A 17628-nucleotide genomic window follows, 5' to 3' on the forward strand; every position below is an offset into this window, starting at 1 on the left:
CAAACACACATTAGTGAATATAACTTGTTCAGTGGTAATTACAGTCTTTATATTGCAAAGGCTCTTTTTATCCACTTACACTGCAGAAAATGTCTTAACAAGTCACATAATTTTAGTCAGACTTAGAATAAACTAGAATTTTCTACAAACAATAACTCAAGCATCTTGGAACAATAAATAAAAAGGCAAATTACTCCTATATTAATAAAAAGACACTTAAATCTCTTGAAATTAGTTATTTGTACTATTATTGAGTGAAATTCTAAAGTTTATGCCACTTGTTTACTCACATTGTTTTAGGCAAAAATAAGATTCTAAAACTTAATACTTCTTCAAATGTGTTTTAGAGGTGGCAAACAGTTGTGATACTTTTTAGAATATGATGTAAACTCAACATACTGAAAATATGTTATAGAGGTAAATACTGTAGTATCAGTTGAAATTAAACCTCTTTTATTGAACCACTTAACATCACAATTGGAAATACAAAGTAATTCTAGAGTATGAGCAGTGATGCAGCATGGATTCCAGCTGACAGCTGAATATTGTCTTTGGATTTACTTAGGGTTGAAAAATCGCTTAGACATTTCAATTATTTCCCTTCAATTAATATGGTGCAAATCTACTGTTGTAGCCACATTTTTATTGATTGAAAACAGCAAGAAACATTGAATGGAATCGCTGACCCCTCAGTCATTTCCCTCTTTCAATCTTTTACACTGTAGCTGTTTCACAGTACAGCATGGTAGAATTAACACTGTCTGTGTTACTAAGAGACACTTCCTCAGGCTCTTTGGTCTTTTTGTCCACGCAGAAAGAATTAGAATATCCTTTGGTGCATTCATTTAGGCAAAAACATACCTAATATCCATAACAGCCTCATTAATACTGGGAAGGGTTGATTCCAAAATGACATGTACTTGTTTTGACAAGTAGCTGCCACATTCAATATTAAGTGGCTCATAAATAGATCCCCAAGAGTGTTGATATTGTGTAAGTGGAGGTTTTAGGCTGCCTAATTCTTGAAACATATTCCACCATGAGAACAAAGGATGCTGGAAGGCATCTGGAGTTCTTTGGCTATGTGGTTGGATGCTCTTGGGAGGAAAAGAGGAAAAAGAAAATGATTCATAGGTAATAATGGACATAAGGGAGTTCTGCAATGCCATGGTGCCATTTCTGATACACAATTATTACTTGTCAATTAGAATAAATAGCCTGTATTTTGGAGTGTATTGTAATTTTTCTTTCAGTGGAGCAGATGTCAGTTTTTCTTTATCAAATCTCTCCAGCACCATGTACAGAACATTCTGTCTACTTAGATCTGCATTCCACTGAGATTTTCTGTTTTCTTTTCTAGTCACATCTCAATTTCTTTATTACTATTTTTCTCGTCTCCAGGAGTGTCCTCAGATCCTGCCCTCCACCCAGATCTATATCCCTGCTGGAGTTATGAGACCCATCACCCTGCTTGCCCAGAACCTGCCCCAGCCGCAGTCCGGACAAAGGAACTACGAGTGTATCTTCTACATCCAGGGCAACACGCACAGTGTACCGGCTCTGAGGTTTAACAGCACCAGCATACAGTGTCAGAAGACCACGGTAAGGCTAAAAAAACACGAGTACACACACATTCATGTGCACACAAAATATCACATAGATAAACGGTGAAATTGCAGAGGTGAAATCCCCTGTGAGTTTGTGTTTGCTAAGGGGCTTGTTATTGACTGATCATCTCAGTCAATCCTAATCAACTATCTCACTGCTCCGACCAACCCCAGCTGTTTAATCTGTTAGCAGGAGCTCCTTTCTGGACAGCCATACTGGTTTAACCATTAGTAGGCTTTACAGCTGGTTAGCTGCAGTGTGAGACCAACAGTAATAGACTGGCGTGGGGCAAAGACTTAAAACTGAAGCGTACGGCCACAGGGACAGACTGTCGCAAAGCCACTCTCTCTTCATTCCCATTCATCCCTGCCTCTTAGCCCTCAGTCAAACTGTCACCGCTAATAGGGAGCGAACATTTCAGCATTGTTAATTTCACCACCAAGCAGAGGGGAGGCATTTTAACGTCACCAATTATGACTTACTCAACAAGCCATATGATTAACATGTGAGCTGCACACCACAGCACTTGTCCATGGTGATAGGTCCAATAGCAAGTCCTCGCAGTTAAAAGGCAGCAGGAGCCAGTGTGTGGCTTTGCCAGCTCCACCAGCCACCTTTTCTTTAGCCTGTCACACACTTGTCTGGGTCATTTAGCCTGCTGCTGCACTACCACTGGGCTCGGAACACATCGCTGATTTGCGGCCACTTGCTGTTTTTGAACTTTACCCAGTCACCCACTTTCCCCTACAAAGGGAAAGAATGAGCTTCAGCGTTGTGATCCTGGAAGTCGTTCTGCCTCTGATGTTGGATTGTGACACGAAAAGTAGTTCCTGGGCACATTATTGAAGTTGATTTCCAGATCGTAATGATGGCTCCTACAGTTCTTTTGTGTTTTGGAAAGGTAATTTGTGCATATATAGTCACTTGTGTCTCTGTAATTGCTTCATGCAAGTGAGAGTTCTTTTAGATTTGACTTTTTGGGTTGTTATTACAGGCTTTTGTCAGATTTGTCCTCAGTGACCTGACTACTTGAAAGCGTATTGAATAGAGAGTGAGCTGCAAAAACAGTAATTGCTGTACATCAAGTTTGAATATTTGAATAAATTGGACAAAGTCAGATGTGCAATTCTTTTGCTATTGAATTACTCCATATACCTTTGGCATGGTGATACCCTTTCTAAGTAAGTTCGACCTTCATCACTGACATTATAATACCAGTGCTTCTAAAAAATGTTATGTAGATAAACCACCTATCGCTTGAACACCACAGCTGTATGTTTGTATGTCTGTTATTTTGTTCTGTCTTTGTTGCATTTTAAGTGGGTTCTGAAAGCCTCCCACACCACCAAACACCAGCACTTACTCCAGGAAATAGCAGTGTGCAGTTTGCATCCTCAGTGTAGACTCACATACATTCATTACTACACCAGTACTACTGCTGAGAGTTGCTGATGCTGGATGACAGAGACCTTCCTCAGCAAATCTCCAATTCACTGGCAAACTGAATGGGTGCACACACACACACACACACATGCACATACATTCATTTATTTATTTCTCATTGCACTTTAATCTTTTGTAAAATCCCAAATTTCTGCAGGAGGCAGGAAAAATAGTAAATATACCGGCCTCAACACAACTTTGCAGCTGTTTATGAAGCTACTGTAGACATAGGGAGCTGAACTGTGTGTGTGTGTGTGTGTGTGTGTGTGTGTGTGTGTGTGTGTGTGTGTGTGTGTGTGTGTGTGAGTGTGCGCCCACATGAGCAGATCCATGTGGTGTGAGTGAGTAAGCCTCCTTCTCTCCACCCCCCGCCTCTCTCCTCATCAGGTGGGACTGTGATAGGATCCAATTAAGGGAGCTGTAGATAAAATGATGATGAATTGCAGTGGTGTGGTAGACTGACGGACACAAGCACACACACACACACACACACACACACACACACACACCATACAACAGTCTGGCAAACCACTAAAACGGAAAAGAAGGAAGCAAAAAGACAAAGAAAGAGAGAGCCAAAGAGGAGGTGAGGGAATTAGGAACAGACAATGACGATGTGACAACAGTGTGATGAAGTAGAAAGAGAGCATGAGGTGGATAAAGAAAGACATAGGGGAGGAAAAAAAGACTAATCCCAGCAAGCAGACTAGGGGAAACAAACAAATTAGGGAGAAACAGGTGGAGAGAGAATGTATGTGCAATATAAAATATGTGCATGTTTGAAAATTTATGCTGAAAGAAAAGAAAATCATGATCAATAGAGACAGGTTACAAAGTTGTTCATCCGAGCAGTGTTGGTTTTCAGATATACCTATTCAGTTGTACTGTACAGTATGGTAGTAAGGCAAGTTAGTAATGCAGTCTTTTGTCACATTCTAGGACCTGTTGGAAAATCTGGTTGGAAAAAGCAAACAAGGCACCCACTTTTCCACTCAACAACTATTGTTCAAGATGCAAGGCACAAGAAAAATCATACCATCATAGTGCTTTATAAATGATGGTGCCCATATATGACATCACAGCTAAATAGTAATTTTGATGTTGTTTTGTAGGTTTTTGACTATATTAATCTTGCTGTTGCAGGCATTTTCTCATACATCTATTAGCATACTTGCTCGAGTTGTGTTATCAATCAACAATGAACAAACAGAATTGGAATTTTGTTAGTGTTACATTATTGTTGCATGGTAATGCAGTTTGAGTGCAGATTGATTTGAAAAGTCTACATTGCATTACCTACAAAACTTTGATTTTAAAAAAAATAATGCTGACTTGATGTTCACTGTGATGGATTAAACAAATCAAGCAATTTTCAAGTCTGCTATGTGAATTTCATACCATACAGAAAAAGGGCACTCTTTTACACATTATTGTTCAGTTAAGTTGAGTACTACTCAGCCTGTGAAAAGAGTTGTATAATGTCTTCTCTGGCTCTGGAGTGAACTTTCTAAATTCTGAAAAAATAACCTTGATGACGTTATCAGGCTTTTTGTTAAAAATTTGGCTTTAAGCTGAAGCCTGCAAATTACAAAACTAGGGGTGTGGAGTATGAAAGACATGGGCATTTAGGGAGTATCTAATGTAAGTAATAATAAGTGTGTTATTAGGAAAAATGAGAATGAAAGTGTTAATACAGAGGATCAGCACACAGAAGATCTGTCTATGACTGAGAACCTGTATACTTGCTACCATTGTTTTCAGTATTCACAGTAGGAAGGTGCGTGTATATGTATCACAGCTGGCTGTGACTGGGACAGTGTAGTGTAATAAATCACAGAGAAAATTAACCAACAGTAGATGTACACTCATCTATTCAATCTTACTGTCTCTTTGTGCATTATTTAGCCCCTTGCCAAACACTGAAACATTGAACTTGCATACTCAAATACACCAGGGACCCAAAGTATGCTTGAATGCACACTGGGATGTTCACAGAAAAACACACGCTGACGCGCTCGCGCTCACACACACGCACTTGCATGCACACACAGATAGGATGCATGCAAGCTGCGTGGATACCTACTGGCTTGTTCATGGACAGCACACACACATACACACATCCTCCCCAGGGGTTTTGAAGCCCAACGTGAAGCAAACATATGGAGATTCCCTACATGATCCTCTTCCTAATCATGTGGAGCAGACAGAGACTGTAGTATCAGCAACAGCAACCTGCTTTACATGATTTATTATAGTGACACACACATAGGCTATCAAACACTGTGTGTGTGTGTATGTCTGTGTGTAAGTCCATGTGTCTAGCACTGCTGTGAGCAGCATAGTACATTTTAGGAGGATACTTCACATACTTTGCCATTCTTATAAATGATAGGCTATTGGGTCACAATTAATATCGACTGAACCGAATTTTAAGTGTCATCATTAAAATATACAGTAAATAAGCAGGTAATTTCATGGTAGTCTTTTAACATATAAACCTACATAATATTGAACTATTCAATATGAATCCATTGTTGCATTAAAAAGTCAGAAAAAATAAAAACCAAATGCCTGGCCAGTTACTTTCCTCTGGCGCCGGGACTGGGTAGCTAGAGCAAGCCGGCTAGTGAAGCTAGTGACGCAGCCTGAGCGACACTAGCTAGCCTAGAAGTTAGCAGAAGCGTGTAGTAGTGTGTCGCTGAAGAGGCAAAGGGAACAAAGGGAAAGGGAACTCTCTCACAGACACGTTGGTCATCTTCCTTGTGGCACGGTACCACAGTGTTGGGATTCAGGTAGGGCAGGTTTGGTTATTAGCAAAAATATCAAAGATAGTTTTGAATATTAATACAATTTTTAATATTATCAGAATTATTGATATGGATTTATAATTACAGGGCACCACCATGGTATCAGGGACCAATAGCCAAACATGAAAAACAGTCTCAAAGGAGGCTGTCCACCTAAAAATGCTGATATTTAAGGTTGTTGGGATTAACAATAGTTGAGGGGGGGTACCACTTGTGTAGGTGCAACCAGTTAATTATTATCAGAATTATCAAAGATAATAATCAATTAATTGGCTATCATTTCTCTTCTTTAAGAAGAGTGATGCCCCTGAGGACTTTATTCATTAAAGTTATTTATGGAGTCTCCTAAAGTACACTAAACTATCAATTTGGAACTTAGATTAATAATTAAATTAATAACTATAACCAGAATTACCACCAGTAGCTAGTAGGTTGAAAGATTTGAAGTTCAACATAGAAGAGGTTGGCAAATTACTCACTCTTGTGCAACATAAAAGAAGCCAGCATAATTGTACACAAGCATTTATTTAAGATAAACAAAGCAAAAACACAATGTGAAGATTAACTCTAAATACTAAACTACAGAACAAAGGGTGTGTGTATGTGTGTGTGTGTGTGTGTGTGTGCAGGTCTGGGTGCGCGCCAAAAAGAATGTGTGTATGTTTCTTTGTTCTGCCTCCGTATGGCTCGCGTGCGTGTGCATGAAACCCCGTGGTGAGGAATAAAGGAACATGTGCAGCGGGAGCTTTAAAGTTACTCTCCGCCGTGTGTGTGGTTGTCTTTAAAGGCCAAACTAGAGGTGTATGTGTATGATCAGTTTTGGATAATGGTGCCAAGTTAAAAGGAGTTAGTTAGCATGCAAAGACTGTGTGGAGCATAACAGAAACTAACACCAACTTAGTGGTGGCTGAGAACTATGGTTACAATAATAACCTCACGTTAACAATGAAGAAGATCACAACAATAAAACATCAATGAAAACACATCAGTAACGTCACATGTACAAAAGTTAAACAGTCCTTTGCTTAGCTATATACACTGTTACCCTATGCTATGCCCAGTTGTTACCTTACCTGTCCGTGGGTGGGAAAGAGAGGTGGCCTTGGTGCTGCGGTTAGCTGTCAGTTTGTTGTAGACGAGCCAAGCTGGGAAGAACTGTGGTTCCACTGTGGAAGCATCTTTTGCTATGCATTGTCCGCTCTATTTGTCCTTAAGATAACATGAGGCTTTTGGTCTGATAAAGCACAGTTACTAGCTTCAACTGTGGCTAAAATATCATATCATCGTTAAACGGTCCAACAGAGTGGTACCGATACACAATGGAACGTGCTAAGCACGAAAACAGACAGCCAAACAGGAGACAGCAGTCCATTACTTCCCACAATTCACAACAATGAAGCTTAGATGAAATAACACAGTTATAAAATCTATCTCTGCTCTTACTTGGGATCACTCTTGATAGCGATTTAATGCGTCAGTCCATTTAGGGCTATCCGGTGAAATCCTCTCAAGCTCGGATACTGACGTGGCTGGGTCTTCGCTGTCAGCGGGTTCAATGACAAGACTGTCCCTTCGGGGGGCAGCGGAGGGAAGTAGCAGTCGACTTTAGTGGGGAGAAAGCAGGGCTCAGTGGCTGTCCTTTTCTCTGTGAAGAAAACGGTAAATCTGTTTCTTCCTTCTACAGGCAAAGATTGTTATGTGGAGTATAACAGTCGGGATCCAAAAAGTGTTTCATAGGAAAATAAAAGTTCAACGTTGAGCGTCTCCTGAGATTTGGTGGTGTTTTACTGTTTGGCCTTTGTTTTCCATTCAAGCCTTGGGTCAAGGCTTTGCCTTTCCCAACTAGGCCGCTGTCTTTTGTTTTCCACTCGTGGCGAGGCCCAACAACAGCCGCTACCGCCTCCCTCCCCAGCAACGGGCAAAGTAGAGGGAGCAAGCAGTCAGAAATGGTACGAGAAAACTTTGACAGGACTTCTAAGAGGGATATCTCAGCGACACAGGGGGGTGAAAATTTTTCGCTGAGTTCTGTGTCTGTACTCAATGTGGCTGAGTAAAAAAGGGAGATGAACAGCGGTTGTGCTGGTGTTTTATAGTATGTGGTTGCTACCTCCTGATTGGGTGGTGAGTGTAAAGATCTGTTTCAGAATGCCAAGGCGGAGCCTCAATGGGGTTAACCACTAGCAAATCCCGTTATAGGGCATAGCACTTACAAAATAGAAGCACAAGGGGCGGCTGTGGTTCACAAGGTAAAGCGGGTCGTCCACTGATCACAGAGTTGGTGGTTCGATCCCCACCTCCTCCTGTCCACATGTCGAAGTGTCCTTTGGACACAACACTGAACCCCAAATTGCGCATGATGGTTAGCCAGCACCCTGTGTGGTAGCTTGCTGGTATCAGTGTGTGAGTGTGCGCGGCAAAAACCTGTGAACATTTACATACTTGTTGCAGATGTAGCTGTGAAAGAGAGAGGCGGAGAGCAATTAAAACAAAGTGCATCTAAAAACAAAAGTTAAAGTTTCAGGTGAAGAATTATTATTTACATTTTGTTTAATTGTTTTTATTAATTTACAGATGAACAGTAACTATTTTCTTCAGTGTAAAAACAACAAAGTAAACATATACAAAATTGTTTGTTTAATATAGCCCCATTGAATTGAAATTAATCGAACTGAACTGAAATAGGGGACTTGTGTGTATGTGTGTGGTAGCAGTGTATTTTTAACACACTCTCAGGTATCCTTCAACATGACTAATTACATGAGAGTGACCTGCACATGGACGCGCATACATATGCACACCTCTCAGTTTTTCTACCTTCTCCCCCCTCACCAGCCAGCTGCTCTGTTTTGTTAACATCAGCTGTTTTCAGTTCCTCAGACGCTCAAGCATGTACGCAAACACACACACACACACATACACCAGCCATATCTATTCATACAATCCATGGAGACATGCAATCCATGGAGACGATTCATGTAGCGAGAGAATAAACAAGTGTGGGAGCAGATAACGAATAAACCCGAGCCAGGCTGGTGTGTTACTGTAATGGGGCCAGCGACGGCTTTGTGCTCACCTTGTAGTTTTACACCTTCTCCCCTCCCTCTGCTTTTTTCTCCTCTTGTCAACCCCCACCCCCCCGCCACCCGCCCCCGTCCCCTCTCATTGCCCCTCCTTGTCTCTGTACCTCTCTTCATCCTTATCGCCTCCTCGTTTAAACTCTTCTTCCTTCTACTGTCCTCTACTCTTTTATGTCCCATTTGCTCTTCTCTCCCCCTTTCTATATCCCGTTTTCCTCTTGTTGTCATCCCGTACCAGCTCTCATTGCATCTCCTCTTTTCCCTCTTTGCCCTCTGTTGCTGTCCACGTCTCCCTTCTAATCTCCTCTCCTAATTCCAATCCTCTCACGTTCCCCTTATCTGCTCTGTAGCTGTCCTCCACTTGCATCCACCCAACTTTCGTCTACCATATCCTCTTCTTTTTCTCCGACCCTTCCCTCTACCTTCTCCTATCCTCTCCTCTCTCTTCCCTAGGGGCCCTACACTATGAGTTGGCTCAAGTAGATTAATTACATCCAGTGACATGGAGAAGCTGGCTAGAGGCTTCAGTAATGAGTCTGATTACTCATCTCCAGCAGCTCCAGGCGCTCAGGGGAGGGAAGTCAGAAAGGCAGGCCAGCAGAGAGGCCGCTCAGTAGGGGGAGAGCAACTTTTACCTACAGGGTTCCACCAATACAGAGTTTTTAACAGCACCGGTGCCACCTTTTAGATCAAAGCTATACTAAGAGTCAGTGACAATAGCTGTTCAATTCAATAAGTTAAAAAAGTACCCAAGACAAAATATTTCAACCAGAAGCCCTCAGTTTCTTGAGGACAAAGTCATACCTGACCGCATATATGTTCATAGCTGTAATCAATTATTCAAACAAGCTATCATGTAAAGGACAAAAATCCAAACATCTAATTACCAGTAGAATAGAGGAATGCCTAGTATGAAAGAAATCCTACATTGAGGCCAAAGAGGTAACCCAGAATGGGATGGCTGAGAGACAAAAACATAGTTAAATGGAGGAAGTGTGGAAAACATAAGCATGGATTATGAATCACAAAAACATATTACAGCAACAGTTTCTCATTAAGCCAAGAGTTTTTAAAAGAAAGATGATTTAAGACAAGTGTCCAATTGCTTTCAGCCCGTGAGTTACAGCAACAGTGAGGTGAAACTGGAATGGATTTCTGGAATGATTTTCTTTGGTCAGACATGTGGCATTTTCCTAGAAAGCACATGCTCATTAGTTAAATTACAAGCCATTGCATGTCAGTAGGCCTATATTGGTTGAACCCTGCTTCTGTCCTCCCTGTTTCCTGTAGAAGTTTGTTTTGAAACAAGGTAGAAGGTTTTTAATATTTGTCTTATTTTAGTAATCAGTATACTGTATTAAATGTATTAAAACACTTTTGTTTAGCATAGAGGTTAGAGTAGAGTAATAACTGGTGACTGACAAGAACAGTGTGATAAATAAAGTGTCAGCTCAACTGAATGCTCTCCTGATGTAGCTTTATTATTTTTTAGATACGGTTTTAGCCACGCTAGTGGCATGGCTCTAGGGATAGCAAGTTTGGTCGGTCCATCACTTTGATCCACATTGAAATACCTCAACAATTATTTGATGGATTGCTTTGAAATATGGTACAGACATTCATGGTCCCCAGAGGATGAAACCTATTGACTTTGGTGATCCCCTGACTTTTCCCCTAACGCCATCATGAGGTTGACATTTCTGGTTTTAAATGACATTTTTTTTTACCACTATTGGATTGACTGCAATAAAATGAGGTACACACACACTTTGTGTTTAGTGCGTATTAGTAAATCTTATCTAACACGCAAGACTAAGATGCTAAACATGGTAAACATTACATCATGTTAGCATGCTGATGTTAGCATTTAGCTATAAGCACTGCTGTCCCTAAGAAAAGCCTCACAGAGCCACTAGCGTGCTGTAGACTCTTAGTCTTGTTCACTTACTGTATGTCTCTCTTTTATAATGGCAAAAACCACAAGATCATATTTGGATGTTCTGGAAAGTTTTACTCTTACGCTGACACATGTGGTTTAACTGGTAGTTTAGTTCTAAAGTGGTTTTAGCTTAACTTGTCTTCCTTCCTGAAATCCCACTTCTGCTACTTCTTTCTCCTTCTGCTGCGTCTCCTCTCCTGAATCTGTTTCTTTCTCTTTTCTTTATATTCGGTTTTGAATTGGCCTACAACTTGTCTTTTACTCCAAAGTGTCCCCCAGGAAGCGAGTTAGACAGTGGGTAATGCTCATTGTGACTGGGTCATGGTGTCATAGTGTGGTTTATGTCGGCATTTTAAACCATGTGACAGTATGAATAAAGCATAATGTGGCAGGCAGCAGGGTGGGCAGAGACTGACAAGAGAACAAGCTCACCCAGTGTTTTGGTGACGGCAGACAAGTCGAAACCCTTAAAAGTTTCATGGAGGCCATGCCACAGAGAGAGTAGTAGGAGTATGTGGGCGTGTGTGTGTGGGTCCTGTGGTTTCACTGGTGCTGAAAGCTGCCATACACAGGCCTTTAAACAGTGGGACATAATAGCGATGCTAATAAAGTCAACAGCCTACCTCATGTGTGATGGATCAGGCTCACACTGATCTCGTGGGAAGGGAATAAGACCAATCAGCCTTTCCTTTGTGGCAAAAGAGTGTTTTGGTTGAATCCCTCTGCTCTGGAGCTGCTGACCTCCCAGAATCCTGTGGTTTCATTGGTCTGTGTTCCTCTCAGTTTCTTCTTCTTCTACTACTACTACTGTCTCAATAGAGATCTGGACTTCCCATATTCCTTCTTCTGCAGTGGCTTACATTGTCTCCTTTTTTCTTTTTCTTCTTGTTTAGGTGTTTCGTTTTCTTCAGTTTGTCCCTTTATTTCATGTTCTTCTCCTCAAGGCTGTAGGCTGAACTGAAACCATTACTGATCTGAAATAACTATGTTTTGCTTTGATAAAGGTTTACATGTATATCAGTAGCTTGTCTACTTTTTTGGTATACAGACAACCCATGCAGCTCATTATTTTTAAGCAGCTCCACCCTTTTACTCTATTAGTGCCAGCTTTATGGACTCCATGTTTGCAAATCAGTGTTACAGCCTCACAAATAAACCAGTAAAGATTAATGTCACTGGGGCATCTTGATTGCAGAATGGTTGAGACATGTGCCTGGTGGCTGCGGCATCCTTTGATGTGTGTCGTGCCCGTTTCCCTCCCCTTGTTTCCTGTCTGCCTCTGTGTTGTCTTATCCAGTAAAGGCAAAAATGCCAACAAAAAATAATCTTTAGATAAAAAAGAAAAAAGATAAATACTACTGCCATAAAGCTTTTGGTCACTTAAGTACTGTTGGCACGCTGAATTTTAGGATGGGCTTGGATGAGTAAACCAGATGATGTCAAAGTATCTATAAATCTCTGCCATTATGAATTATTATTTGTAAAAACAAGATGCCTACCAGTGTGCTGAAAAAGAACTTATAACTTATATTCATATACAACTAATTTGCAGTAGTAAATAAGTATTTTAGGAAACTTAATTCCAGATTACAGTTTTCATCAACATCACAAGAAAATGTTTACATTGGACGTATCTACAAAGTGTTCACTGCCAACACAATGCTCATACAGAATGTGTCTGCAAAACAATTCACTGCCAACATATTTCATTTGTTTTCCCTATCTCTTGTGTTTGTCAAGCAAGGTAGCAGGGAAAACAAGGGATTGGGACCCAAACGCAGACACTGAGGCAGAGCAGGTGCAGATCAATAATTTAATAAAGAACACAAGGCTTACATGGGTAGGCAGGCAAGCAGAGATCAAAAAACCAGGAGAGCACTCTGAACAGGCAAATGAGTCCAAGAGGGAGCAGACAACATCCAAAATCCAAAACACATGCAATAAGTCCAAGAACAAACACGGGGAACAAAGGCCGGGATGCTTGACACCAGGTACAAAACGATCTGACACAAAACGAAGGAAGAACACAGACTAAATACACTCAGGTAGGGGAGACAACGAGACACAGGTGAAACCAATAAGGCCCAGCAACCAGCAATGTTTGTTCAAACACTTAAATTGACCTATGTTTACGTAGGTGACCCCTTGTGGCCATGCGAATGCATGACGTTTTTATGACCATGAAAAACTATTCAGGAGTTTGTGGTGGATGGTTGGGTTTACAAAGTGTTTGAAACTCAGCATTGGTTTCTTTTAACCATGACCACGATCTTTTCCTAACCTTAACCAAGTAGTTTTGGTTGCCTAAACATAACCAAGTCTTCACCAAAAAAAGTGGCAGATCAGATTATGGTCATATGCATAGCATTTTTATATGGGCAAATGAGTTTTGAAAGACACTAACAATGTCATCCTACATCGCCAGTTTAGAAAATGCTCCTACGAGTTCTCCAGTATCAAATTCCTGCACTTTCCCATTAAATTTGAAGTCTTCCCAATGACTTCTGTTCAATATAAGGTTGTCACACTTTGGGGGACAAAAATCCAGAAAGCAATTATGTTTATGGCAAAGCAAATTAATGTATTTTTTCAAAGATATGGTTGTTAACTTTGTCTACCTGTGTGTGTGAAAACAACAACTGTGCAACTTCATATTTTGACTTTATCTACACACAGGACAATTTCATCAAGTATTCACTTCTGTGATATGTTTGGTATTTGAGTCATTATAGCGAATCAGAGAAGATTGGAGAAAAGTTTTGACTGTGGCTCAGGCCCCATTGCCCATATGGGATGGTTGAGTCTATTAAAATCCAGTGACTCAGGGAGCAAATTGGAAATGCCAATTTCACTTTAAACTGCTCTGTATCTTATCTCTCCCTTACCCTCATCCCACCACTTAACTCATGCGTAAATGACTAAGGTCCTCTCACACGTCTACCTGTGTCCGATTTCAGTCTGCTTTCACCTCTCCTCTCTCTTCTCTTCTCTTCTCTTCATCCCTTCCCCCATTTTCCTTTTGTCACCTGTCTATTCTTTCTCCCTCTGTACTACCTCATGTGCTCTCCTCCCTTCACATTGCCGTCTCCATTCTTCCATACCCATTCGGCTGTAACCCATCTGTTATTTCTCTATTTGTATTTATGAAATATGTCTGTTTTGGTAAATATAGACTTATGCATGCTCAGGCTGTATCACTGTCTGCAATGAACATACCAGGGCGAATCACTATGCAAGTTAAACAATATCTCATACAATTCCCAATTTGCATTGAATCCATTATAAATCGACAATTTCTCACACACTCCTTGTCTTTTTGTTTCTCTGTCTGTCTCAGTATGACTACGAGGGCAGTGACATCAGTGACCTGCCAGTCGACCTCTCCGTGGTGTGGAATGGAAACTTTGTCATTGACAACCCGTTCAACATTCAAGGTAGAACACTTTCTTTTCTCTGTGTAACCATCTCTGTTCTGGCCCTGGTTGTTTATCTGTCTGTAATGATTTACTGTGATGCAACAACACCGTGTGCAGTTTGTCCCCTTTATAAGAAATCTGTAATTTCATTTTTGACAGCCATCAGGGAGAAAGGTGAAAGTGTACCATCCATGTGGAAAAACACTATTCTTGTCTCAGAGATAAAAGAGGGGCAGAAGGAGTGATTGATGGATGGCGATGATAACAAACAAACATCCAACACAGAAATTAACAGGGATGGATGTTAGAGAGGAAGATAAACAAATGGTGAAGCCAATAGACAGAAGAAAGGATGAAGGGGAAGAACGATGGGTGGATGACAGGTTGATAAATGCACCATGTAATGGTGGGGGGGTAGATGAGAATAAAGGGATTGATAAAGTAAAACAGAAAGCGACATGGGGGGATGGCATTTATTATTTTTAATCGCTATTTGTGCATGAAGTGGAAAACAATTACCAATTCTAAATTCTTTATCAAGTGTAATATATTGGGTGGTGGAGGCTAATGATTTTAGACGTCCCATTACACAAGATAATATAAGTCTTGCTCTCAAGTGTGTCATACAGTCTTTTGCTCCAAATTTGCAAGTCTAGAGTCATATTAACCCTTCCCACTCTATTCTCTTCTATTTTTATTCTTTTATTCACGTCAGTCTTTAGATGACACATGCACGTTTTAGTCTCACATCCTTTGTGTTCTATTTGACCTCATTTTGATTAATGTCAGACATGCAGTTCATTTTGCAGATTGCTTGGAAATTAGTTGCTTATCGGTCATGACCTAATTCTTCTGCCTCTTATTTTGTTTAAAATATCCTCCTTTACAGTTTCAGTCTATGCTGAAAGATCCCTTCTGGGGATTAAACGTCCTGAGTTTAGCATGCGAGAACTAGTGTAGCTGCCACGACAAAATAATCACATTTCTGTGCGATCAAGTAGATAGACCCTATACTGTAATTTTGAACTGTAGATTTGATGACTTTTCCTAATCAGATAAATACTCAACTGAGCAATACAGCCCTATATTTGGTGAATGATCCACTCAGTACTAGTATCAGCATTTTTAGTGAATCAAGTAATTCTGCACATTACAGTTTGACATTTGTGTTTAATGGAACATTTTATCCAGAAACATTTATGAAATAGTAGTAATTATACTATTTACTACTGTTAATACTATTATTGGTAAAATGATCATCTTTTAGTTGCTTGCTAAGGAAAACATGATTGTGTTCTGCTCAATATTTTGTTGAGTAATTCAGTTTATTTTAGGTTAGTTTAGTCAAATTCTGTAACTCTGTTGCACTTTGTATTTTGGCCTTGGTAATAAATTGTAAGGGCTTCATGAAGTTAAATTACTAAGGGTGCGCTTCAGACCAACGTTGGTGCATTTTTCCATTTGGTTAATTTATGCTGGTGTGAAAATTGTTATTACAACTCGAACTTCAAACAACCCGACAGAGTGTTACAGGGCTGCAAGACTAGTGAACCCAGGTGCAGACACAGACTAGGAGTCGGTTACGAAGTTAAGGTTTTTATTGTGAAATACTGGTGGAAGATGGCTTAAAGGTAGTAAGGAGCTGGTAGCAGAGAGCCGGGGATTGTGGCTTGGGCCAGGCAGGTTTAATCAGGGAAACATGGAAAGTGGGATGGCTCTTCAGGGAGGCTGCAAGTTTTAGGTGTACAGCAGAGGGGTTAATAACATGATCAATTTCAAAAGGACCAATGAACCGAGGGGCCAGTTTTTTAGATTCAACCTTCAGCGGTAGGTTCTTAGAAGAGAGCCATACCTTTTGTCCAGGGGGGTGAACTGGGGCCAGGATGTGGCGACAGTTGGCTTGGGATTGGGTCCTGGTCAAAACATGAAAAAGGGCAGCTCGGGCCTTCCTCTGAGTCTGATGGTAATGGCGCAGATGGTCCTGGACAGAAGGAACCGAAACATCACTTCCTGGGATGGGAACAAGGGGGGTTGGTTACCACATTCAAAAGGTGACATACCAGTTGAAGCGTTGATGAGGGTGTTGTAGGCATATTCAACCCAGGGTATCTGGGCACTCCAGCTGGATGGGTTGGTAGTAGTCACACACTGTAGTGCAGTCTCCATCTCCTAACTGTCCAGAAGAGATACTGACATTAATACCAAGACCTGAACAGAAAGATTTCCATACCTGGGATGTAAACTGGCGTCCTCTATCAGAAACAATGTCAGTGGAGATGCCATGCAGACGAAACACAAGTAGGTTCACAGTTTCCCTGGAGGTCAGAAGCATGGGGAGCGGAATGAAGTGAGCCTGTTTGGAAAACCTATCATTGTGGTGAGAATAACTGCGTTACCATTAAGAACTATGTGTGACCAGGGATGGCTGGGTATGGGCAGAGGGTGAAGCAGGCCAGAAGTGGGTTTAGTAGAGGTTTTGCTCTGGGCATAGACCGAGCAGGTGGAGACAAACCTTCAGTAATCTTTCTCCACAGTGGGCCACCAAAAGTGCTGACGTAGGAAGGCAATCGTTCAGTTAACACCAACAGGTAAGGCAGCTGGAATGGGCCCACTGGAGAACATCAGAATGAACAGAATCATGCATACAGAGTATTAATGAGGCCATTGCCTGAGTCAAGGTGGTCCTGCTGGGCTTGGTGGACACAGGACTCAATTTCCCAGGAGACAGCAGCAACGATGCAGGTGAATGGCAAGATGGGATCTGGCTCGGAGCTAGAGTGGTCGGCAGTGAACTGGTGGGAGAGGGCATCTGGCTTGATGTTCCTGGAACCAGGGCGATAAATGAGAGTGAAATTGACTACCAAAAACAGAGCCCACCTGGCTTACCAGAATTTTAGATGTTTGGCAGTTTGGATGTCGGAGAGGTTTTTATCATCTGTCCATATTATGAAAGGGAGTGCAGAACCTTCCAGCCAGTGACGCCATTCCTCAAAGGCCAATTTAACTGCCAGGAGTTCATGGTTGCCGATGTCATAATTTCTTTCTGCAGATGAGAGTCTGAGAAAAGAAAGCACAAGGATGGAGCTTTTGATCAGACGGGAAACATTGATAGTACAGCACCTACCCCGGTATCCACTTCCACGATGAACTGGAGCTCAAGGTCTGGTTGAGTGAGGACTGGGGCGGAGGTGAAGCAGTGCTTGAGTTCCAGGAATGCTGATTCTGCCTCAGGGGTCAAATGGAATGGGGTGGAGGTGAGTGGTGAGAGGTGCTGCCAGACGACTGTAGTTGCGAATTAAATGCTATTAGAAATTGCAAATCCCCAGAAAATGCTGTAG

At 41.3% G+C, this 17628-nt stretch overlaps 1 protein-coding gene across 11 annotated transcripts in view; it reads left to right on the plus strand.

Moving 5' to 3' along the window:
- LOC122882838 (plexin-A1-like) overlaps window positions 1–17628 on the plus strand; it is a 325344-nt gene that overhangs the window by 184630 nt on the left and 123086 nt on the right. For 9 of the 11 annotated variants that reach the window (XR_006379472.1, XR_006379471.1, XM_044210655.1 and 6 more), the window contains 2 exons: window positions 1402–1602; window positions 14212–14308. Coding sequence is in view for 9 of the 11 variants with exons in the window: in XM_044210655.1 (XP_044066590.1) it covers window positions 1402–1602; window positions 14212–14308 (298 nt within the window). In the remaining 2 variants the exon portion in view is untranslated. Of the gene's footprint in view, window positions 1–1401; window positions 1603–3990; window positions 4179–14211; window positions 14309–17339; window positions 17533–17628 lie in introns of those variants that run through there. The other 2 variants (XM_044210659.1, XM_044210660.1) reach the window with 2 other exon arrangements.

Source organism: Siniperca chuatsi, linkage group LG10 (assembly GCF_020085105.1).
Source record: "Siniperca chuatsi isolate FFG_IHB_CAS linkage group LG10, ASM2008510v1, whole genome shotgun sequence".
NCBI lineage: Eukaryota > Metazoa > Chordata > Actinopteri > Centrarchiformes > Sinipercidae > Siniperca > Siniperca chuatsi.